The 26329-nt window shown below is 41.0% G+C and overlaps 1 protein-coding gene and 1 long non-coding RNA gene across 12 annotated transcripts in view; one reads left to right on the top strand and one right to left on the bottom strand.

The window, feature by feature from the left end:
• Positions 1-1724: 1724 nt before the first annotated feature.
• LOC105064367 (uncharacterized) lies at positions 1725-19459 on the bottom strand. 6 transcript variants are annotated; one of them, XR_012504891.1, is made up of 5 exons: positions 19348-19459; positions 18818-18905; positions 6850-7662; positions 5712-6027; positions 1725-5606 (listed from the first exon to the last, which is right to left on the bottom strand). It is a non-coding gene; the product is annotated as an uncharacterized LOC105064367 (long non-coding RNA). The 6 variants fall into 6 exon arrangements; XR_012504888.1 differs by having other exon boundaries at positions 1725-6027; positions 6850-6994; positions 7569-7662; XR_012504886.1 differs by having other exon boundaries at positions 1725-6027.
• Positions 19460-19616: 157 nt separating this feature from the next.
• The window catches only part of POC5 (POC5 centriolar protein), a 32229-nt gene continuing 25516 nt past the window's right edge, over positions 19617-26329 (top strand). For 4 of the 6 annotated variants that reach the window (XM_045512349.2, XM_010949280.3, XM_045512348.2 and 1 more), the window contains exons 1-2: positions 19617-19749; positions 23106-23198. In XM_045512349.2, the coding sequence (XP_045368305.1) occupies positions 23118-23198 (81 nt within the window). In that variant the 5' untranslated portion in view covers positions 19617-19749; positions 23106-23117. Of the gene's footprint in view, positions 19750-23105; positions 23199-26329 lie in introns of those variants that run through there. The other 2 variants (XM_074360001.1, XM_074359999.1) reach the window with 1 other exon arrangement.

Genomic DNA, 26329 nt, shown 5'->3' with positions numbered 1-26329 from the left:
TGTATATATTTAAGATGTACAACATGATGATTTAATATTTGTATATTTTGTGAAATGATTACCACAATCAAGTTAGTTACCCATATCCATCACCTCAGTTGCCATCTGTGTGTATGTGGTGAGAACACAAGATCTATGCACTCATCAAATTTCAAGTATATAACACAGTATTATTAACTATAGTCACCACATTGTACATGAGATCCCCAGAACTTATTCATCTTAGAACTGAAAGTTTGTGAAATACATAGACCTTAGTCCAGCAATGTGCTTCATATCCAGCAGTCACTCTTTTGCTAACTTTAATAAACGGGGAGACTTATAGGAACAAAAATGAGAGAAGAAGGCCTACGAATATAAGCACTTTACTCCCACATGAAAGCATTTAGAGTCCCCCTTGGGCCACTCTTCAAAACCAAAATGTAATAGAATATAAAATGAAGTTAGTGAGAGAATAACCAAGGTTATCTGGTTCCTTGTATCAACACTCAATCTTCCTGAGTTGAAATGAATAGGTGAGACACAAATGGGTGTGGGAGGGAGGAGATGGGAAGGAGAGAGGAGGTAGACTCGCCCTTGACTGTACAGCCCCAAACTGCTATGCTGCTCCATCCCTTGACCTCCTTTGTGTCCATGAACTTCAATCAACCCCAAGGGCAACACCCCTTGGTGAATTGACATGCATGCTTATTCCCTATAGGACACATAGATTATATTCTGTATGTTCTGCTAAGATGGCAGGAAATCAAACATTACTTTTTTTTATTGAAGTATAGTTGATTTATAATATTATGTTAGTTTCAGGAGTACAACATAGTGATTCAATATTTTTATAGATTTTACACCATTTAAAATAAATGTAATATATTGGCTACATCCCCTGTGCTGTAAAACATATTCCTGTAGCTTACTTATTTTGCATATAGAGTTTGTGCTTCTTAATCCCCTATCCCTATCTTGCCCCGCCCCTCCATGCATTACATTCTGAAAGAATATTACCTAATTGATTAAAAGAAAAAAGGCAGCTCTTGAAGAAGTTAGCTTTAAGTGTTTAGAAAACTTAGTCTAATAGATCTTTCTCCTGCCAAAGTCATCTAAGCTATTTATATTGTGCCCTAAGATCCTATACCTTCATTTTTAATTTCTTCACCTCAATTAAATATTTTAAAAGCAAATCAATATAGCACTTGTATTTCATATACGTAAGTATTCATTTAAGTAATGTTTGGGAAGTACTGTACTAAATGAGCCATTTTAAAACAGAAGATATTCTACAAGTGGCCAATAGGCATGTGAAAAAATGCTCAGTACTGCTAATTATCAGAGAAATACAAATCAGAACTACAATAAGCTATTGCCTCACACCTGTCAGAATGCCATCATTAAAAAGTCCACAAATCATATATGCTGGAGACAGTGTGGAGAAAAAGGAACCCACTTACACATTGGTGGGAATGTAGTTTGGTCCAGCCATTATGGAAAACAGTATGAAGATTCCTTAAAAAACTAAAAACAGACTTACCATATGATCCAGCAATCTCACCCCTGCACATATATCCACAAGGAACTCTAATTTGAAAAGATACATGCACTCCAATATTATATATATATAATGGAACACTACTCAGCCATAAAAAAGAATAAAATAATGCCATTTGCTGCAACACAGATAGACCTGGAGATCATCATTCTAAGTGAAGTACACCAGAAAGAGAAAGAAAAAATATGATTATCACTTATATTTGGAATCTAAAAAAAGATACAAATGAAATTACTTACAAAACAGAAGCAGACTCACAGACATAGGAAACAAACATGGTTACCAGCAGGGAGAGGGGGTTGGAAGGGATAAATTGGGTGCTCAAGATTTTCAGATGCTAACTACTATATATAAAATAGATAAACAACAAGTTTATGGCAAATAGCACAGTGAACTATATTCAATATCTTGTAGTAACCTGTAATGAAAATGAATATATATGTATATGTATGACTGAAACATTATGCTGTACACCAGGAATTGACAACATTGTAAACTGACTATACTTCAATTTTAAAAAGTAATTAAAAATAAAAGAAGGTATTTTACTCACAGTTGCTCATAATCAGTATAAATATAAATATACAAACAAAGGCTTACAAATATTGTACACCTGTCACAAATAATCATAACCTTAAAATATCAATTTACCTTAATAGTCCAAGCAGCTCATGAAAATTTATTGCCAGGGGAGAACTGAAATGAGTCAAGAGAACAATGTGTTCTTTGTCTTTTACTTCAGTTATCTTTACATAATTCCTAATTTTGTGATGAGACATTTTGGAATCTTGATTACTTTCTTAAAAATCTACTGATTGCCTCAGTACACAGCAGAGATTCAGTCAAGTATTTAAGAAGTATGCAGGAAAGAGAGGTTCCAGTAAATTACTTGTACATCTTAACTTGCAAATAGAACTGTTTGCTATGGAATAAACAATTGTTACTTTTTGGGAACCTGACAGTCTTTAAAGCAATAACACTCCGGAGACATTTCACACATAAGCAAGGGGACATTTGACCCGGGTGTCAATAGCTGTAAGTCCATGGATCCAGGGTGATTGTGCTCCTCTCTGGACCCACCTTGGGATATAGTGGTTTAGTGCTTGCACTGCTACACCTGAAAACAGTCTGCCTCATAATGACATTCTAAATTCTACTGTTAGTCCCCCCAAATACACGACGTCCCTTTGGGGGCTCTTTGTGTTGCCATCAGAAGACCATCAACTTAAGAGCTGGTTGCCTAAGAATATGGGTACATGTGGCCCAAAAAACACAAAGACTGGAAGACATGTAGGGCACGTTTACCTAGTTAGAAGGATGGAGTGTTGTGGCCTCTGAATTTCTGCATTATTCTTCATTGCCATGGCCCCATATTCACTTCTTATGCCTGCCCTGCTGTGGTAGTAGATGATGCCATCTGGCTCCCATGTGTTCTGGTTCCATTTGCCATTGTTTAGGATCAAGGGACTGCTGCTGTGATGGCTCCAACCCAGGGGAAAGAGCCAAAGGGTTAGTTTCGCCTCAACTTTCCAACAAAGGACTAAATTCTTCCCTCTCTGATGGTTATTGTGACTTCCCTTGGCCCCTGTGAATACAGACATGAAAATTCTAAATAAAAAATTAGCAAATCATATCCAACAATATGTAAAATCAGATAATACATAGCTGTAACTAGTCTGAGGTATTTACCTAAGAGAATGAAAACATATGCCTATAAAAAGACTTGTATATAAACATTAGTAACAGCCCAAACTAAAAACAATCCAAATGCCTACCCATAGGTGAATAGATCAACAAGTTATTGTATATTTATACAATGGAATAACACTCAGCAACAAAAAGGAATAAATCATTGATAAACACAATAACATGGATGAATTTCACAAACATTACACTAGGTAAAAGTGGCCAGGCATAAAAAGAGTGCATACTAAATGATTCCACTTATATGAAATTCTAGAGTAAGTTAAAACTCACAGCAGTTTTAAAAAATGACACCAGTGTTTTATTAAAGTGAGGATAGGGGGAGTGTTTAGTCCACTGGGGCTGCTACACCAGAAGTACCATAAGCTAGGATGGCTTAAACAGCAAACATTCATTTCTCACAGTTCTGGAGACTGGGAAGTCCAAGTTCAAAGTGCCAGCAGATTCAGTGTCTGGTGAGAGCTTGCCTCCTGCTTCATGGATGGCTGTCTTCTTGCTGTGTCTCACATGGTGGGAGGTGGGCTAGCTAGCTCTCTGGACTCTTTTTGTAAGTGCCCTAATGCCATTCATGAGGGCTCCATCTTAATGACCTGATTACCTCCCCAAGACCCCACCCCCTAACACCATCACATTGGAAGTTAGGATTCCAACATAGGGATTTGGAGAGCTGGTGTCAAACATTCAGTCCATTGCAGACAGACTGACTATAAAGTGGCACAAGTGAACTTTGGGAAGACGGCAATGTTCTATATTTTGATTTTGATTGCAATTACATAGGTGTATATATTTGTCAAGTCATCAACTCATATCATTGAAATATGTGAATTTTATTATAAATTATACATTAACTTTTTCATTAAAAGAAAGAATATTATTGAAAAGTGATAAACGATATCCTTTTCACACACAAAAAAATTGTTTTAATCTCAATGCTGATAATTCCATTCTGACCCTCACTTTCTTCCTCTCCCACTCACTCTGTATATTACCAGTGCTGTGACCCCAGTGGGCTCTCCATCTTTTCACTCTCCCTCACTAACTCCTGTCCTTCTTTTATTCCTTATCCCACTAAGATCCCATGGTCTATCGTTAGAATCACTCCCTTACATCCCTCACCTTTCTTGCCCTGCACTTCAACTGGCTAAACAGTATCCCAGACTAAATTACTCTGCCTACTCCACACCCATGCCTAATCAGCTGGATGTGGTTGGAGAAAAATGACCCAAGTAGGACGACTAGCCTCATTTGGAATTCATGACCACTATAGTGGTTGATAGTGTTACCAGCATTGCCCTAGTTAATCCTCTGCCCCACTTATCTCGACAATTATTTCTTACCTTCTCATGGATAGTCCCATGCCAAGGGTTCCCCATGATAAAGAGGGATTCTGTAATTACAAGGGAAGTGGGGTACTGGTCGAACAAAAACAAGTCTATTCTGCTTTTCTAAAAGACTGGTACTTTGCTAAATTACCCTTTGATACCAAATGTAAGTGTTTCTTAGTATGAACATTTAAATCCCTAGTTGTAAATATTAAAATTATTTCTTCCTTATTTACAAAAATTATTTTACTTATAAATATAAATATTAAAATGACTTTTTAAAAACTCAGTTGTGGTTACTTTATCTCATTTATTGGATCTTCAATCAGTTCCAGATTACAATTATATTATATTCTTTCTTTCTTCCTTTCATATAAAATTTTCCCTTGATTGGTAACATGATAAAGTTTTTACAAGTTATTCTAAAATTTACGTCTAGAAAAAAAAAGAGAGTATGTCCTCTTATTCCTTGTTTCTATCAGGGTTTTAAGTGGCAAACAACAGAATCTACCTTGGCTGTCTTAAGTGGGAAAATAATTAATTAAAGGCTAGTAGGGAGCTCACAGAAGCTCCAAGAAGGTTTGAGAACCAGGCTTGGATGCTAAGCAGTCAGGAACAATGTCCAATTACTCTGCAGGAGCCACTATAGTTCAACACTCCTGCTGCCACCAGTTGGCACCTCCACCATGACCTGCACAGATGCTGCCCAGTTCATGCTGGTAACACTCAGGAATGGATGCCAGAAACTGATAGTGATGCTCCCAAAGAACCCAACGCTACTGTTGCCGTGCTTGCCAGACGAGAAGTTCTACAAGCCTCCTTTCTCCCATTGCTTGCTGCTGAAACAAAGTCACATTCAAGTGCATCCGATTGGTGGAGTTCAGGCCATACACACCTGTGGGACCTGGGAAAGCTAGTTTTTCGCTTCAGCCTGGGGAAGTGGAACTCATAAGACAGGACATTTTCCAAATACTAGAAGAATGTTCAGACAGTGCTGGGCAACCAGAAATGCCCTAAATGAAAAATGTCCACAATAACCCCTAAAAGAGAGATTTCTTTCTGTTAATGTGCACTTCCACTTCCTCTATTTCACAGTTGCAACAATATTCAAAAAACCAACTGACTGCAGAAGTGATGATACCTACCAAGTATTGCAGAGTGTGCTACTTCTTGGAGGACTATGATACTGATGTTACCAAGTCCAAACTCATTCTGCTTGCTGCATGACAGGCCAATAAATCAGGAGACGAGGTGTTGGGGCTAGGAATAATGACTTTATTTGGAAAGCCAGCCAACCAAGAAGATGGAGAACAAATGTCCTAGAGACCCATCTTCCCCAAGTTAGAATTTAAGCTCTTTTTATACTAAAAAGGGGAGGAGGTTTGGTTGGTTGTTGCAAGCTTCTTGGTGTCAGAATCCTTTGCTCTTGCAGCTGTCCACATAGGTCAGGTCATGGCATTCCTGCAACCCTCCAATAAGACAAAAGTTATTTTCTATTCTGCAATTTTTTAATTTTTATATGAATGGGAAAGTGTTATACCCTTAAAGATCAGAACCTTGAGAATGGGCTATCCTATATATTTCAGGCTATCGGCAACATTCTTTTAGAAAAGGTGCAGAGCCAGCATGACTAAGCACCAAAAACAGAGCACAGGGTTAGAGACAAAGGAACAGATCTGATATGGAGTCAGATCTGTTCTTCCCTACTACACTGATACCAGAATAATGCAGTTACCCCTTATTTTACCATATCCCAAATTCAGAGGGACTTCAGCTGTAATCCTAACTTTAACACAATAATGGTATAAATGTGCATGGAAAATATTTTGCAGAAATCATTCACCTGCACCAAAACGCAACCATTTTATAACTTCAAAAATATTGTTTCTTGAGAATCAGAATAATCTCAGTTTTTGATAGGTAGGGTAGTCTGAGCATCTGAATTCTGAAGAATAATTGTGCCTTTTACAGCTATTCTCATATTTACAAAATAGTATAATAACATTCACTTTCAATATGATTACTTCTATTCCTTTATATAATGCAAAGATTTCCTCTTGTCTGCCACGATACATATTTATTTCTCTCTGTATACATGTTGACAGTGCAAATAATGACTTTTTTTTTTCACTTTTTCCTGTCAGCGGCTGTCCTATAAATCATGCAAATCTTGGAATCTCTGATTAAATACAGAAAATTGAGTTCATTTAACCCTTTTATGGGATATCATTTTCAAATGTTTTCTTCGTAGAATCACTGCATTGTTTTTCCTCACACACTTGCCTTGGTGGCGAGGCAGGCGTGGGTCACACTGCCACCTGGTGTGGCTGGGACAAACTTCCTTCCATTCCGTAGAAGCTACCAGGGAAGGGACGCCATTGCTGAGTCACGCCTCAGGCTGAACTTGGCTCTGGAGGACTTTGCAGGCCTACATAATATGAGGGGAGAGGTTTGCATCAAGAGCAAACACAAATCATTTTATAGAGGAGGGGAAAACCATAAGTATTGAGCATTTTAATTCAGCAAATGTTTCTTAGGGCTCACTGCAGGTAAGGTCTGTGCTTGGTCCCACACGTGGCACAAACATGAGGAAGGCACAAACCCCGTCCCAGAGGATTTAGCAATTTACAACAGCATGCAATACACGCTGAGTACACAAAGTGCACAGGCTAAAGGGATCACAAGAAATGATACAAAACAAAAACAGACTTTTAGGGGCACAGTATTTGGAACAGGCATTGAAGAAGACTTGGGAGTTTATAGGCTGAGACAGGAAATCGAGGAGGAAGAGGAGAAACACACACTAAAAACAGTAAAATGATAAATTGAAACCTCTTTTAATTTACTCTTTTTTAAAAAAAGAGTCTTATTTTTATCTTGCCACTTGTAGAAGAGAAACCTCTACAAAATTTTATTTGCCAAAGTGTAGAACAGAAAATTTATAGTTTTCATAGTCACTTGTGATTAGAGTTTTATTATTAGAAGGGTGAAAGATACTTAACTAGAAACACTGACAAAGTTTGCTTTCTCTGAAAAGTAATTCCTAAATGATAGTGTTGGATAATACTTCCATTGTTTTCTTCAAATCTCTTTTGCCTAAAAATGAATAAATGAATAAGTAAAAGGTAAAAATTCTTCCATATAGATCAAAGACAAGCTTATTTATATATTCACTGACCATAAATTAATTAACAGTTGTTAAAGCTTTTTAAAAAGTGCTTGGTAACCTATGTGACAACGTAGGAATTCATATCAACTTCATCCTCTCATTTAGTCTGATGGTAAAATTAATACTTTTATACTGCACGTGTTTCTTTCAACATCTTCAACTGTAATTTCATGTATCTGAACTATAGTCTAGACAGAGCTACCATGGTATTTTGCAGTTTTGAATTTAAATTTTGATTTCATAGAAAAGCATGTTCTTAGCATTTTTTCAAGAATTTTGTAAGTGTTCAGTGTCAGAAAAACAAATCAGTAACTTTTGAATTTTTATTAGAATAGTCTTCAAATACATGTCCACTAATCTTGAGAAAATAATGATTTATGTAGGTTGAATAATAACCACAACAAAATGCTTTTTAAATATAAAATTCTATGAATCCAAAACTTTGGAAAAAAACTTTCCGTTTTTTATATGAACAGAATCATACATATATACATATATTAAAGGTATATGATAGAGCTTGCTTTATGTGATACTAGGATTATATATCTTACGTATGTTCGATAAAAATGAGGAGGATTGCAAAATCTTTTTTTTTTTTTTACTTTTTTTTTGTTATTGATTTCTTTTTCTTAATGGAGGACCTGGGAATTGAAACCAGGCATACACTCCACCACTCCCCACAAAATCTCATTTTTTAAATGTTGTTTTTCTTAAGTGTGTTTCTAAAATATAAATAATCTTTGATTGATTTGGTTTTATCTCTCTTCTTTTTTCCTATTAAAAAAAATCCTAAAGAATAAATAACATTCTAAAAACTAATTCTGTACTTTAGAGATAAATATTCAATACAGTGTTGTAATATGTAATAACAGTTAATATTGCATCACAATTCCCCACATACTATCAAACCAAATTTTTATTGTGAATGTATTCTTCTTGTCTCATGGTTTAATTATACAGAATTTTGTAACAACTAATAGAAAAATATATGTGAAATGGCCTAACACATAGTTTGATACATAAAAAGTACTCAAGTACTTTTTGGGTTGAGTACCCCAAAATGCAAAGATCTGTCCTCTCTCCCTGAGTGATCTGTTATTAATATGGCCTTTTACTATTTTGTAGGAAGAAGCTTGGCTCAAACTTATTTACCTGAGATTCACACATGTGGGAGTCTGATTGGAGGGGCTGTGAGGTACATTAGCAATAGTAGCAGAGTTAAAATTTAGCAGGAATATGTACTCCAGTCAAGTATGTGTATTCTACCTCTCTGGACTCATAGAATCCTCACAAGAACGTTTGAAGGTAAGTGATGCCATTGCCCCATTTTGCACCTTAGACAACTGAGACACACAGAGGTTAAGTAACTTGCCCAAGGTCACACAGCTAGTTAGGGAAGAGCTTGGGTTCAAACCCAGGCAAATTGTCCCTGGGGTCTGTGAGTTTAACAACCATTCTATAATAACAAGAGTCTGCTTCTAGAAAAGTCTTTAAAGGAGTGCGAAGGGAGTCCTGGCACAGATAGACTTGCCAAGGACAAAGGGCCAGAGTGAAAAGAGAGGAGGCGTTTGGAGTGTTTCTCCTACTGCACTCTGTGAGTGACTTGCATCAGGGTTCTGGGAAATGGAGCCTAAAATAGAACAGATTTAGGGAGCTGAGAATTAATTAGGGTAATGTTAGCTGCTGTACAAATAAGTCTCAAATTTTCAGTAACTTATCACAATAGAAATGCATTCCTTTAATTGTGGTAAACTATACATAACATGCAATTTACTGTTTTAATCACTTTAAAGTATACAGAAAATGTATTTCTCACTTATAGAAGAGTCCAAGGTGCATGTCCTGGTTCCTTCCATCCTATATTCTGACATTCCCTGAGGTCTTAGAGCCAGTGGGAGGGGGAAGAAAGCACAGATAGGAGGCACACCTACTTCTTAAACTCCTTGGCCTGGAAATGATACACATCAGGTCTGTTCGCATTGCAGGGAACTAGTTCCGTAACTCCAGTGAATGCAAAGGTGGAGTGAGGGCCTTGGAAAGGTTTTTAAACGCCTGCACAACTACTTCCTGGCATTAATTCTACATAACAGAATTCTGGGAGGCAGCTAGCCATCTCTGCCAAAGGCTCCTTCACTAAATTCTCTCCAGTCTCTGGCAACTCCAAGAAGCACTGTGTTAGAACCCAGGTAAAAAGCATAAGACAGAAGACATAAAGGAATCCTTCCCAGTTTAGCAGGAAATCTATTGTGCCATGAAGTCTTTATCACATCAGTGCCACCACCAATGTCTGCATCAACAGGCAGGACACTAGCAACGCTGCCAGCAATAGGGGCCAAGGTCCCGCAGAGACATCAGCATCTTTGACTTGGGTGGTCTCACCCCTGACGGAGCAGGACAGCCAGCAGCAGTGCCTTTGGCAGGGGACCGAGAGAGCAGAGCCCTGGAGAGCTCTGGGCGTGGAAGGTGAAGTTTCGCTGGGCACCAGCAGTGTCTCTGGGGGAATCTGAGGTGTCAGCAGTGGGTCATGTGAGGATGGAGGTTGGGGGCTGTGGGAAAAATCCAGAGCAAGAAAGGAAGAAATCAGCAAGCCCTTCGTGGTACCTGAGAGGATGCTCTTTGTGACTGTATGTGAGCTAGCTCCTATGATTCACAGAAACCAGTTAAGATTAAGGCTTTGTTGTGAAGTTGGTGGGGGCCAAACAAAAGAATATTATAGCGATCTGGGCTTCACTCCAAGGCTGGGGTGGGCTTGAAACTGAAATTCTGAAAAACCATTTCCCTGAGAGAAAGATCAACATGGGAGTGATGAGATAGGACTTGGGAGATACCTGAACTTATCTGGGAGCCAAAGCTGTGGAACTCCGTTCCCGGGAGCCACCTCACAACTTCAATTACGGCAGCTTTGAGTCAGGGAACAGAGGTCTCCTAAAAGCTACTAGAAGGAAAAGGTGTGACACAAACTGGCTTTCAGGATCGTACACTCGCCATGAAGAGGATGAGCTAAGACCTGGTGCTGCTTAGAAGAGGAGGTAAGACGCTGAGCTTCAGCATGGGGGGGGGGGGATCTGCTGGGGGCGGGACCTGCTGCAGGCAACTGGAAAGAGCAGGGGGAGCTGGGATGAAGAGAGAAAGAGACTTCCAAGACCCAGAGCCACAGAGCTTTCCAGGGTGGACAGTTGTCAGAACAAAGCTCCACGGTCTTCACTCTGGAAAAGTATCTTTGGGGCTTAGGAAGGAAATGGACTTCAGCCTCCAGAGGACCAGATATGAACCTGGAGTGCCTAGGGCAAAGCCAGAGAACTGTCTGTGACAGAGTGGAGAAGGCAGAAGCTTACAGCCAGAGAATACAGTGCTCACAACCAGGGGTCAGACCGGACTGATCAAGGACAGAATGTGGCCCCAAGACCAGCAGCACCAGTACCACCTGGAAACCTGTTTGAAATGCAAATTCTTGGGCCCCAACCCTAGACTACTTAATCAGAAAATCTGAGAGCGGAGCTTAGCAACCTGTGTTTTAATAATCCATTCAGGTGATTTTGATGCAGACTAGGGGATCTAAGGGACCCAAAAGATGGGAGGGAAGGGGGCTATATAGTGGAGATTAACACCACAGGTAAGATAGACTCCAAATAATAAGCTATATGATGTAACCTATGATCTGGGAAGCCTTGTTTCCTTTTACTTGTCCTCCCACAGATTCTGAAATGAGAGACATATTAAGACATATACACAAGCTGTATATAGTGAGACTAGTATTTCAACTCACAAAGCATCTTGTGCGAGATTGATAGGCAAAGATGCTTACAAAGGCTAGGAGCATGGCAGCCTCAGGTAGTATCTTAGAGCAGAAAACACAGATCTGCTTGACACTAATCCTGCCATGGCATCTCCTCTCCTGCCATCCCCCATCAATTCCCTAGACACTCAATACATTTTCATGTAGCCTCCTCTGAATAACAGTGCATTCTCACTCCCACCGTATCATCCATTATCTTTTTTATCAGCATTTGGTATAAACACACAATAAAATCTTTCTTATTCAGTGTTATTTCTTCTCTTTATTAAATCTACCAGCATGGCAACAGTATTGCTTTCTACTTTTTTTTTTTTTTTTTTTGCTTGTGAACATTTCAGCCTTACTATGGACTCATAATGGAGCTGACCTTGGAGCTACAACATCTTCATTTTTCGGTAGAAAAATGCATTTCAATTTCTAAACAATAAATTTACAATTGAACTTTGGATCATAATCACAGATAGGGGGTAGCATGACCCTCACACACCAGCTGGAACAAAAAATGTCTATTCAAAGGGTACCATCAAGGAGATGAAACAAAGTCTACCACAACAGGGCTCAAATTTGTTTTGAAATGCTGGATCTAACTTCTCTTCTCTTCCCTCCATTAAAAAACAAATAAATAAAGAGGGAGGGAAAAAAGGAAGGAAGGCAGGAGAGACGTAGGGAAGAAGGAAACAGTCGTAATTTAGAATTGCATAGATTCTCATCACTGAGCTGAATTACCCTCATCTGCAAACCTACCCTTAGAAGCCCTAACAACCCAAGAATACAACATCTGTATGGTACTCAAAACGTCAGTGGGATTCAGTAATACTGTTCTCTGAAAAACTAATTAATCTGCCTCTCACAGCAAGGCATACATTGTTTTATCAAGAGAAAGAAATGCTAAGGCCAAGGCAGCTTTTATATAGCTAGAGGATGCTAACGGAGAGGTTCAAGGGCATGTCTTTTATAATTAGGAAGAACAGACGGCCGATGATGAGGGCTAGGAAATGAACTCCCTTCTGCCATAAAAGGACCAGGGAATGCTGTGTTGCAAAATGCAACTGTGGATTCCAGGGAATCAAAATATTCTGAACAAGCCCTTATTGCACTACAAATACCCACCCCCTGCATAGCGCTGCCAGGATACCTCGTCTGCAGACAACTGTGCCCACGATGGGCACACCCCCACCCCCACCCCTGTCTTTGCCTTACACAGTCTTTCTCCCTCTGTTCTCCCTCAGTTAAATGTGTTCAGTGAATCCATCTTTTTGACTCTCAGTGTATGGAGGGATGTAGAGACAACGTGTAGCCCAGCTAGAGAAGTTCTGTGTGGGAACATGCATTGTGAGCTACTGGTCCCAAAGTAATCTACCATGTTCTCTGCACACCTTCCTGCTGAAACTCAGATTCCACCACCAAGTCATTTTTCTGATTTAGAAAAACCGGAGCATTGTTTCCAGAAGGCCAGTAGTCATAGTTCACAGAGAATAGAGCTCCCTGGAGGCTCGTACCTCTCTCATCTGTGGAGGTTAAATTACTACGTCAGCCACTTGTAATTTGGAGAAACAAAGTCCAGCCTGAGAGGCTGTGACAAAGGCAGGTGCATTTAAATTGAGCGGTAGGTAGATGAAAAAGAAGGCAGGGAAAACCTGTGAGTCCAGCAGTCTCATGGAAAAACATCCATGGGGTCAGCTGTAATGTATCAAGACTTTAGGGCACATCACAGCAGCCTCACCCAGATACAGCCCTGGAAAGGGCTCTAATCTTGGAATCTCTCCCCATCTCCACTTCTATTCCTTCTATTCACAACTCGAAAGAAAGCAAACACAGTTCTCTCTGGATCTAATTTACTCCTCCGTGAAATAAAAGTAATAGACCAGACTACAGTTGCCACCCTAGGACAAGAAGCCATTCAAGATTTCCAGGTGGAGGAATGCTCCCTTTTAGTCCTAGCTAAACAAATAACAGGGTGAGGAGACAGGAGGATTTTCAGATGAGTCAAAGATGTCCTGAAAATAAATAGGTTTCAAATAAGTCCCCTAACCCAGGCATAGCAAAAATAATGTGGGTTCCAGCTCTTTCCACCAATAATAACCCAGAGATTCTCCCAACAGATACCTAGAGTCATCTTAGCTTCTTGCCTTCATCTCAGAGAAGGTTAAACATCAGATCTTATGAACCTGAACCCAGGGTACTTGTAAAAATTTGCAAAGTGCTTTCACATACATTGCTTCCCAACAAATTCATATGTCCATCTGCATAGATCTAGCTATTATATTAGCTGAAGTGATGGCTATAACAGATTGCCCCCCAAAAAAGTGACTTAAAGGAGAAAAAAAGAACAATTGGTTTGTTTTCTTATATTACAGAATTCACAGAATGCCACTCCACATGATCATTCAGCCCAGCACAGTGGGGAAGGAGAAGGCTTAGGGAAAGTATAACTAATGTCTTAAATCCCAGGAATCGGTACATTTCGCTTCCACTCATATTCCATCACCTCACTTTCCTGCAAGGTAGCCTGGGAAATGTGGTCTAACTAGGCAGCCATGTGCCCAGCTTCAGTGATTTTACTATGGAAGAAGGGAATAGATTTTGATAGACAGACAGACAGACAGACATAGGTTCAGGGTCAGATTTAGACTTAAATTTAGATTTGGTAGTTTATTTTCTCAGCTTTAAAGAGATGAGGCTTATAAAGGATACAAAGCTTCCCCAAAGTTGTACACTTAGTACATGGTAAACCTGAAAACTCTAGCATAGGCCTTCTGAATTTAGGAGAGCTTTGAATACCATGCAATACCACAGAAGGTTCTGAGGAAGAAGTGATGTGATCCAACTTTTAAGAAGATGATTTATCAGCAGTGTGAAGAGCGAATCATAGAAAGAAGAAACGAAGACAGGCAACTAGAGAAACAGCCCAACTTTAGCAATGGCTTAACCCAAAACAGTGGGGATTTAAAGAAAACAGATACCGGAGCAGAGGTTTAGAATTTAGGGCCCATGGAAAGGCATCCATATTGCTAAACTTACAGTCACTTCACTAGCATTTTACTGAAGACTCTCCTGTTTCCCTCCCATTTCTCCAGCCCCTCCTTCTCAGGCTCATTTGCTGGCTCCTCCATTGCTACCCAACCTCTGAACATTAGAGGACTCCAGGGTTCAGTTCTGAACCTTCTTCTCTACTCACTTTACTCTCTCTCCCCTGGGTGTCTCATCTAGTTCCTGAACTTTCAATTGCATCTTAACAGTTATTTATTATCGCAATAAATCTATGTAACAAACCACCCCAAAGCACAATGGCTTTAAGCAATCAACTTTATTTAGCTTGTGACTACGCAGGTTGGCTGGGTGGTCCTACCATCTTTTACTGGACTTGAAAGGGAGTAGGACCCTGTGCCCCCCTCCCAACACTTCTTGTCTGTGGAGAATCTGAAGTCTCCCAGGCTTCCCTAAGTCTTACAAGAGCAGGCTCAAGCAGTTGATTAGGACAAGCCTGCAGGGACTGGGGGATGGTGACGACTCTCACCACCTATCTCAACGATTAACTGAGATTACTCCTCCATTCCTTTGAGAACTTCCAGGGCTGAAGAGAATCTTTGGAGATTTTTGGGGGGGTTAAAGCAACTTTCCTTTTTGTTACCAAGGCTGTTGCCCCCAGGATCATACCCCTGCCCCTCCCTCGACTAGAAACCAATTACTCTCTCTTACCTAAGTCTCAGGAGGCAGATGCAGAGAAGAAACAAAAACTGGTTAGAATAGAGTACCCCTGTTCTGCTCTGGATGACCCAAAAATCATACCATGGCCTCCTGGTTCATAAGAAAACTGGAAATTCCAACAAGTGTTACTTGTCAGGAATCTCAACCCCTCCCAATCTTACCCTGTGGTGGGAAGATTTCCAGCACTCTCTACCTGGAATATTGAATTCTCAAGGCCATACAGCATTTAAATCCATGTCTTTCTCCCTTGCCTGCCCTAAACCTGGCCACACAGGGGATTACAATCAATCAGGCCAGGTAGAGATCAGAAGTCTATTAGAACAGACTGAAAGCATCAGAAAAAGGGAATGAAGAACTCGGCCGGCAAATGTCCAGCGTCTTGCCTTGGCTATTGCCCTCCTTAGGCCCTGCCATAATTATCCTGGCTTCTTGGGCCATTTTTAATTCAAGTACTTTTCCACTTCATTTCAAATTGTCTCCAGTAGTTTCAAAATAAGATTCTGCTGCTACACAGATGAAAGCCTATCCCAGGAACAGATTACCGAGATTTAGAGTAGATAGAGACTTCTACTCTGGTACAGCAGGAAGAAGCCACAGAAGGGAGAGACCTCCATGCATTCTTCCCAAGAAGACTCTTGATATGAAGTCTCTCGGTGGGGAGCTGACGCAGGTGGTTAGGCAGGCTTACTGACCCCTGCCGATTAACAAGGGAAAGGAAGTACCCAGCTGATGAAAAGGGAGGACATTCCTCTTCTCCACAGCTGGCTCCTTAAAATCCAAGGATACGCTCCAGTATCTCTTGCTTTGTTCCAGCTGAAGTTTCTGCTAATTGCTTTTTGTTTCAAGGCTGAGCTCTGAGGGAGGAAGAAGCCTATAGCAGAAAATAATTAACACAACGACCAGAGTGAAGATAATGATGGCTGAGCCTTCTAACAAAAGATCCCTCAGCCCTACCTGGGCAGGAGCTGTCTCTACCAGCCATCTTGGCTGATGGCTCCCCGCTTGAGGGCTTCCCTTCCCACTAGAACACCTTTCTTTCCTTCTCCCTGCTTGAGTACTTTCCTTCCATTTTCCCTTCTGAGCAATAAAGTGGCCGTTCACTTTGTCCCTATGCCTCTGTTGCATGGATTCTTGCACAGCCAGGGCAAAGACCACTTTGGTGGGCTTTCTAATTTAGGGGACTCTCCATCCGCTAACAGACTTATCTACCTTTCTGGGTGTCAGGTGGCTGTAGGCTGATCTAGGATGGCCCCAGCAGGATGATCAGGCAACTCAGGTCTACTACACTGTCATCTTCCATCAGGCTAGTTGAGGCATGTTCTCATGATGGTAACAGGGCAAAAGCAGGCCAAGCCAAACAACAAGCATCCTTAAAGCCTCTGCCTCCATCAGGCTTGTTAACATCCCATCTGCCATTAATGAGAAAGCATGGCAAAGGACACTGATACAGGGAGAGATGAATAACTGGAGCCATTTTTGAACTCCTCCACAATACCTATATACAAAGCCTCCTGGACTGATCTGGGTCCTGATCTCTTTTCTGAGTTCTAGAAATGTTTGTCCAATGGCCTAGTAGACAGTCACTTGGGTATCTCCAGGCATTCTAAAAAGCATATTTAAATTGAACTTTTGATCTTCTCCTTTTAAAACCTGTTCTCATCCAGTGTTCTCTTTCTTAGTAAATGATGCTGCCATTCACCAAGTTGCTCGAGTCACAAACCTGAAACTGGAGACTTCTTGACACGTCTCTCCTTCATCTCAAATACAATCCATCAGTCCCATCAATTCTACCTCCAAAATATATCTCAAACTTGTCATTTTCTGTCCACCTCCCTTGCCACCCTTCCATTCCAAATTGTTTTCATCTCTCTAATGGACATCAAAAAATATCCCATTGGACTCTAAATAAAATCTCAAACCCTTAACATAGTCAGAGCCTCACCTCCATCTGCAGCCTCATCCCATGTCACTCTGCCCCTCCTTCACTAAGATTCCTAGCTTGTATTCATTATCCAGATACAGTAAGTGTTTTCTTACCTCAAGGCCTTGGCCATTGTATTGGCTTCTGAGGGATGCCATGATAAATTACTACAAGTTCTAGAGGCCAAAAATCCAAAAACAAAGTGTCAGCTGGGCCATGCTCTCTCTGAAAGCTCTAGAGGAAGATCTTTCCTTTGCCTTTTGTTGGTTGCTGGCAAGCCATAGCTTATAGTCATATCACTCCAATCTCTGACCCCTTTCTGCTGTATCTCCTTCTGTGTCTAAATTTCCCTCTCTTATAAGGACACTAGTTACTGGATTAGGGCCCACCTTAATTCAATATGACCTCATTTTAACTTGATTATATTTGCAAAGACCCCATTTCCAAATAAGGTCACATTCACAGGTACTAGTGTTTAGGACTTGAACCTTTTTTTTGGAGGACACCATTCAACCCATAACAGCCATGCTAATCCCACAGAACATACTGAGTGATAAGAACAAGGACTCTGGAGCCCAGACTGCCTCAGTGTGAATACCAGTTTTGCTCTTATTAGCTGTGTGTGCCTAGGCAAGCCACTTAACCTCTCTGGGTTTCAGTTTTCATATCTATAAAATCAAGATGGAAGTAGAGTCCACATCACAGAGATAATCTGAAAATTAAATGAGTTAATTTGTACACTGCCCAGAATATAGAAAGCATTATATGTATGTTTATTAGATAAAGTGAGTTCTTTATATGCTCATCCTTCAGGTCTCAACTTAAATGCGCTTTATCACACAGGCATTTCCTGATTTCTCCTCACTTCAAGCAAAATTCATAATTATTTATTCATTTGTGTGGAGTTTTTGTTGTTGTTAATGAGATGTCTGTTTTCTCCTATTAGACTAAGTTCCATGAGAGCAAAGTGTGTCTGTTTTGTTCACCACTCTATTCCTAGCACCAATAAAATGCTTTGAATATGATAACTGTTAGATAAATATTTGTTGAATGAATAAATAATTATGCAGGGCTCAAGCTAGTAATTTCAATTTTCATGGGTTTCTGGGGCCTTTAGTCTCCTTCTCTCTCCTCCCAGTCTCTCTCTCTCTCTTTCACTCTCTCTCTAGGAATCTTGGAAAAAGAATCCTTTCTAAATTCATGACATCCAGAAACTTTTGTTCTCTTTCTCGATGTAGCTTCACAGAAGAATGGAGATGGCTTACCCAACAGTTTTCTATGAAAATCTGTCCCTCAAAGGGACAGAGAAGAGAAATATGGACCCAAGTACAGGAGTGTACAGGGGTAGTGAATCAGAAACAATTACAGTGTAAGGGGGCACCACCACATGGCAATTCAATTAAAAAACAGGTTTTTGAATCAGGTATAAATTTGTTATCTATCAGTAGGAATTATAATAAGCATGGAAAAGATTGGGGAGGGGGACAAGCATAGCTTATGCCAAAGAAACTGCTGGTGCTCTTGTTACTACGTTGCTTGTATAAATAGAAGTCTGCCAACAGGGAACTAGATGAGACCCAGGTTATGCTATTTCTAGCTACAGAAAAAGAAACGGACACTTCATTTGCCAGGTAACATAGGGAGCCTGAAAACTCACCCGAAACTTGTTCTCCAGATTGGGGCGCTCCTTTTGCCAGCCGGATCCTAGCATACCTCTCGCCATTTTGCCAGTATCAGCTGAAAGACTAGTTTTTTGATGTTTATGTGATAGGTATTGCAGGTAGAGCAAGTCATTTAACCTCCCTACAACCCTTTATGTGGTAGCATTCCACATAATGCTACCAGTGACAATGAGTAGGTGGTAGGGCCAGGATAGACTTATGATATTTCTAAGGTCTATATTCACTTAGCCAGAAGGGCTTGCCTTGCAGTCTGACATGTTTGAAGTCATTATTAAAACCCAGTCCAGCCTCTTCTTGAAGCGCGGTCCGCAGAACCCTGCAGCAGAACCACTGTTGGTCTCTGTTAAAAATTCAGATTCCCTGGCCCTGCCCAAGACCGAAGCGCGGGTGTGGGGTGGGTGACGGGGTAGTGATTCTGTTGCAGGGCACCTGTGGATGCAGGTAATTCATATACATGAGGACCACACGCACAGGCTATGAGTATCATCGAAAGACAACAGCATACCGCCCTGGCAGACATCAGCGCTCCTGGGAAGTCTCCAACCAGGTTCGTTCGCAGAGGCGCCTCATACCCCGCAGCAGCAGAACGGAACTAGGCAAGCGCTCCGGAACGCTGGGCGGGGTTCCCTAAGACTCCGCCCTTCCTTCAGGGGGCGGGGCTCTCCCTAAGTAACTTAATTCCGGCTTCTCCCCGCCGCGGTCCAGAGCCCCGCCCCCGGCTCGCGGACCAATCAGGCGGCAGGTTGCTGAAGCTCGGGGCCAATGCTCGGAGCGGTCCTTATTTCCTCCCTGCAGTTTGAAACTGTCAGGTTGCTGCTAAGGAAGCCGCCGGACTCGCTGTTGTTTCAGCGGCAAAGCGGCGAGAAGACGCGGAGGGAGGAATCCGGGTTTGCGGAGAACCGAGGCGGTGGGTAGCGGCGCCCCGGGCGAGCTTGCGCCGAGGCGCTGGAGTGGGGTTAAAGTGCCTCGGCCTGGATTGCCACTCCCGGGGATCGTAGAGGCCGGGCTAGGGGCCTCTTCCCGAGACGCGAGCCCTTCTGCTGGGATGCGGGACGGCAGGGGCGAGAGGTTTTCCCCTCCAGGGCGTCGGGAAAGAGGGCAGAGTGAGGGGTGTCTGAGTATAGCGGTGTCGTTGCCATAGGTTCGAGTCATTTAAAACTTAGTGGGTAAAATAACCGTATCTGACACCTTATTGTTTTTAAGTGAGAATTTAACAGAGGTGAGTAAGAGAAAGTGATTGAAGAGAACTTACAGTCCTTTGCTGGCACGCAGCTGCTTCCCCTTCTGCCTGTAGTCCCTGACGTGGGGAGGGGCTGGTGCACCCCCTCTCCTTGCCTCCAGCTAGGACTGGTCAAGGGCGCAGGGACGTCACCCTCCTGCTAGCTCGCATGTTAATTCACTCTTCCTCTGCCCCTTGGGGGTTAATTTGAATTCCCGCACCGCGCTTTCCCTATCAGCGAGGTGTGATTTGATTTCTCTGGCACTAGAGGAGCACTCAGAAGTTTTTATCTCGTGGTTTCTGATATCTTGGATTAGGGAATACTGAAAATTTAGTGATCTGATGTACAATCTACCACCCATTAAAGTAAACTTCATTTATCTCCTTTGTTTTTGAACTAGAAACAATCAGAAAAAATACTGCTATTGGTAGAATTTCAGATAAACTGTCATACCTTGGCATCAAAGCAGGGCAGATGGAAAATTGATAGCATATTTTCCAAAAGTACAATAGTTGTTTTGTGTCTGCAGTATCTACATTCAGAAAGTCTTTCTGAGGACTGACCATACTTTACAGCTCATTTGTTTTTTAAATAATCAGCACACCACCGTCACCACCCCCAACCCCTTACTACCGGTCCACAAACACATCCTAAAGGAAGAAGTGATTGGAAATAGAAAGGACTATGTTACCACAGTGGTGGACTTGAAGTCCATGAAGCAGCCATTCCTAGCTGCAGACTTATGTGCTTATTTTATCCTCCCTAATTGGCTTAACTAAAGTCAGCCATGCTGAGATTTAGTTTACTTACCATGTCTCCGCACGGTAACATTCACTGAATAAACTTGAAATTTCTTTTCCACAATGGAGCCCCAACCTGTGTTTCCATTCTAATATTTCCCTTTTCCCTGGATCTGCACTTGCTTCAATTTCCTCATCTCATTTTTCAGCCCACTGTGATTGGGATTTATTCCACTTTACACTAAAATTCTTCAGGCACATGCCCCAGCAGCTTTCTGGTTGCCAAATTCAAGGGCCTCTATCAGATTCTCATCTTTCTTTGGCATCTGACTGACCACTCCCGCCTGGAAGCTTTTGTGATGCTGTTCCTGTTGTTCTGCTGTTCTCACTTCCTTTTCACTCTTTGCTGGCTCCTCTTCACTTCCCCTTTAAATATTAGCAGTTCTGATTTTAACCCTCTTCTTGTTACAGTAGTGGTGCTTAATTTTATTAGGGTTATGGTACCCTCTGGACACATTGGAAGCTGACAATCCTCTTCCTAGAAAAATACACATTTGCTAAAAATATTGGCTACAGTTTGGGTGTAAGGACCTCAGAATAAGAACTCTTTCTCCTGCTCCTTTTCGTAGATGATCTTATCCTCTGCCCTTTTTCAGCAGTTCCCATTATGCTGAGGATTCCTCAAAATGAATCTCCAACCTAAACCTCCAATGCAACGCACGTTGCTTAACTCCAGGAAGCACTGTTCACGTTGTAGCCATTGTGAATGACAGTTCTTGGAGTTGTGCATTGCATAACTGGTGTGGCCAGATACTGCATACCTGCAGCTTCACTTCAGTGCCCCAGAGGCACCTCACACCTAACAAGTCTGATATTGAGCCTAATTACCCTTCCTCCCAACCTACTCATCTTCCTGTATTCCTTGCCTTGGAGAGCAGCAGTCCCATCCATCTAATGGCAAGCCAGAAATCTGTAAGCAATCAATAGTTCCACCCTTTAACCCCTTAACCAATTATTGATCCTGAACTTCCACTGCCAAAATGCAACTGTCTCATAGTCACACCTCCATCCACTTTCCACTGCTGCCTCCTGGATTACTGCCAGAGGGAACATTTCTCTCTTGACTCTTAATCGCTCTCTTCTTCAGTATCCCACCTCTCCAATCCATCCTGAAAGCTGCCAAAGTGATCTTTCTAAAGGACAAGCCTGATCATGTTCCCACTCGTTTAAGACATTTAAGTAACTTCTCTTAGAAGAAAGACTAAACTTTTTAACACGACACAACTGTGATCTTCCATGACCTGGCTGCCCTTACCTTGCCTGTTTCATCCTTAGCCCAGCCTTGCTTTGTACCCTTTGCTTCAGCCTCACAAACTACTTGCAGTTCCTGGGGTACGTGTCCACGCCTCTGTGTCTTTGCTTATGCTGCTCTGCTGCCTCACATAGCCTGAAATGTTTTATCTGTCTTTCAGGTCTCAACACCCCTGCCATCTATTCCCACTTCCTCATGCCCTCACCATTCCACCCCATGAAAAAGGCTGCTCCTGTCTCCCTGTTTTATGCCCTTGTTTTAGGGTCTAACTGCACTTTTTTCATCAGTCATCTTATGTACATGTCTGGCCCTCTCTAAAGATTGCAAAATCCTTGAAGACAAAGACTTCTTCATCTTAACATTTCTCACCAATGTCTTCCATGTAACAGGCATTCAGATAGTTTGAGTAGTCACTATTTATCTTTTAAATAAGTTATGTACTTGTTATTAAAAGTACTTTTATTATTATTTATTTTTGTGGTTAAATCCTTAAACAATTTTTCTGTGTATGGTATTAGAATTTGTTATTTTGTGGAGGCTTGCTTTTCTTAAAATAATATTCCCAGAAGGTCCGTTCCCCAAGCAGAGAATTTGCATACATTGTTCATTCTCTCTTGGTTCAGGATCGCATAGGAAAGGACACAGCACCCAGCTTAACACATACTATTGAACAGTGATCACACTCTCTTAACAGCCCCCACTGTGACTTTTTACAAGGATCTTCTATTTTTCTTTAACCTTTCGTGTATTTGTCTCATCTCCTTGACTGCATCATAGACTCATTAATGTTGGGAACTGAGTCTTGAACTGTTTTTTCTTGCCCATTGATTCTGTCTATGGGTGTTCAGTATATGGAATGATTTTAACATATTGAATGATCGTTGTTTCCAGGTTAGGATGTTATTACACACACATATATATTTAAAAAACATTTTGTTTTAGTTTAAATATTGAGGGAAGCAAACTAAAGTTAACCTCTACTGTTTTATAGCATCTGTACAGAATGTCATCAGATGGGAAATGCTCACCTCCAGTTTTGCAAAGTGGCTCCGACCGAGGCAGCTCTGTCTCTTCAGATCTTCAGGTAGGAAGACACAGCGAAATTTGTCATGACTTATTTATTTCAACCAAGTGATAACACAAGGAAAAACTAGGAATGCGTTTTTCATTCATTCATACTATACATTTATAATTATACTGTGTATATAATGTGTATCAAATTATAATAATATCAAACTTTGGGAATGATTTTACAAATTCTGGGAAATACCTTGCATTGTTTTCATTAACCTTTCAGAAAATAATCATGAACTCTTCCCATCATTCTTTGTACGAAGGCTTCAAACCATTCAATGATAGAAGAAGCTGAAAATCTCAAGAGACATTTTTTTCTTGCAGTTTTCCCATTGTAGCTCTCTCTTATGAATGATCCTTTCACTTTAATGCAAATTAATGGAGTATCATGGCATCCAGAGTTCTGGGCCCCTGGACTCCCCAGTGTTCCACTCTCGGTTCCAGTCCCTGTTGCCACAGCATTCAGCACCCACTGCTGCCCGGGACCCGGACGGTGACAGATGCATTGACTAAGGAAGGTGTGGCTTTTATATGAAATGTTTTAAATGTCTTTAATTCTAAATCTTTTATTATCAAAAATATGGTTCAGATTTCTGGAGAAGATTTTAAGTGAGAGAATACTGACATGGTCTGTCTTGGGTTTTAGGGTTAGATCACTTAAGAGGGGGAATGCTGGATGGCGTGTTTATGCCTAAGTAGAGCGAGTTGTTATTGGCCCTGTGTAATATGACAGAAGCTTTAGGAAAAGATTTTATAAAACAAATAAGTTCCTTTAATGGAAGTTACAGATTGAGGAATTGGGAAGCTTTTGGCAAAGTATGTGTGAATATTTACTAGGATCAAAGTGGCCCGGGCTGTGACACACGCTTCATCCTTGCCTTCCCTTTAAATGGTACCTCTTCCACTTCATGCTGTCTTTTTAGGCCACAGCACTTTTCCGCACCCTTCATCTTTGCCATATCCAGACTTTCTTCAAGAGAGAATGGATTAACTTACTTATACCTGTGATACTGTGATTTGCAATAAGAAACATATATTTGGTCTTCATCCCATTTCTGGCACAGAGCTCATAAAACTATTGGAATTTCCTAACTGGTGAGAATGATGAAAGTGTCTTTTGTTATGGTGATGAGGTGACTTTTGGACCACACCTAAGGGTGGGGACTGGTTGCCAGGAGAGCCAACCACGTGATAATGAAACTTTCATTCACACCCCACTGACTTCGGGGAAGGGGAGAGGGTCTGGAGTTTGAATCAGTCACCAGTGGTCATAGGTTGAATCAGCCATGGCTGTGTAATGAAGCCTCTGTAAAAACCCAAAGGGAGAGGGTTCAGAGAGCTTCCGGGTTGGTGATCACACGGAGATGCTGGGTGACTGGCCTGCTAGGAGAAGGCATGTTAACTCTGTGCCCCTTCCCCTATGTATCTCCTCTATCTCTGGCTGTTCCTGGGTTATATCCTTTTATAATAAACTGGTCATCTAGTAAGTAAAATGTTTCTCTGAGTTCTGTAACCATCTAGCAAACCAATCAAACTCAAGGAGGGGGGTCTTTGGAAACTCCAGTCCATAGCTGGTTGGTCGGAAGCACCACCTGGGCTTGGGAATGGCATCTGAAGTTGGGGGTAGGGGGGCAGTCTTGTGGGACTGATTCCTTAACCTGTGGAATCCGATGCTGTCTCTGGTGGATGGTGTTAGAATTGGGTTGAATTGTAGGACCCCCAACTGGTGTCTGAGAATTGTTTGGTGGTGGTGGGGAAAAACCCACACACTGTAATTGTTGGGTCCAGAACTCTTTAATACTAAAATGTAAACACCTTATAAGATCCCAAGTTGTCATTTTTTCAAGAAACAAAGCTTTACATCAAAAGGATAAATCTCTAAAGTAGAATTTTAAGAGAGAGATGGATGATAGTTTTCTAGACATGCCAGAAATAATTTTGTGTTACTAGTTGCCTGCTTAGAATGTCGCCCCAGCTGAGATTCTGTTTTTAGTAACCCTCAACTTAAGACCTTACTTGTTCTTGACTACAGTTGAAAACCTGCCCATATTCCATTACGGGAAACGTTTCCAAATATAATACCAAAAACTATGTTAAAAATAAAATAACATAAAATAAGTATATACCTCTACATATATTAAATATATAAACCAAATAATTAATACAAAAGCCCCTCATAAATCACTATGCCCCTTAAGGGCATTTTAATTACTGTCTTGGTTTTGGGAATGCTTCATAAAACTGTCAGTAATAAATGCTGAAGGATGGGCAACATGCATAGTGCTCATTCACTGATAACTTCCTCTAGGCACAACTCCAATATACCAGCCAGTTGCCCTGACTTCACCTGGTATGCATGGGTTCAGCTATATTTTATGGTCACATCATTGGTGTAGGGTGGAGAGGAGGGCAGGGGGAGGCAAAATTACAAGTTTTGATTGTTACTCTAGGATTCTTGTTTACCTTAAGGCAGGTTTTCTTTGACTGTTAAGAAAGACGATAATATTTATTTTGATCCTTAACTAAAAAATGACTCACCTGTATCTACATATATGAAACTAAAGTCATTGTTTAAATAACTAATTTTAAATTTTTTTCCTGAAAATAAGTTAAAATATATATGTACATTAAACACTGTTAATGTATACCTATTTACATCCCCTATCACTCATACTGATTGTTGTGGAAACTTGGAAATAAATGTTTGGGTCTTTCTCCTTTTCATAGGTCAAACTAGGGAGGCCACAAGTTAGAGTTGTTTCCCCTTCACTTCCATTCCAAGAGGCACACTTTACTCCTGTGCGAATAAACTAGCTGAGCAGAGCTGATTTGGCTAAAAGTAGCTGTAATTGCCTCCAGAGGAAGGAGATGCTAAAAAGTTATTGACATCAAAATGTAAATAGAATACAGTCACTGTGTTAATCTTCTCCTCCTGTCATAACAAAATGCCACAGACAGAGTGGTTTAAATAACAGAAACTTACCTTCTCACAGTTCTGAGTTCTAGGAGTGCCAGCTGAAGATCTGGCAGGGTTAATTTCTGATGAGGTCTCTCTTCCTGGCTTGCAGATGGCCACCTTCTCGTGCCTTTCCTCAGTACACTGGTGCAGGGGGAGACAGAGCCCTTTGTTTTCTCTTCTTA

Source organism: Camelus bactrianus, chromosome 3 (genome assembly GCF_048773025.1).
Source record: "Camelus bactrianus isolate YW-2024 breed Bactrian camel chromosome 3, ASM4877302v1, whole genome shotgun sequence".
Classification (NCBI taxonomy): Eukaryota; Metazoa; Chordata; class Mammalia; order Artiodactyla; family Camelidae; genus Camelus; species Camelus bactrianus.
Note: the sequence above shows the minus strand (reverse complement) of the source record. Positions and strands in the feature narration are given on the sequence as shown.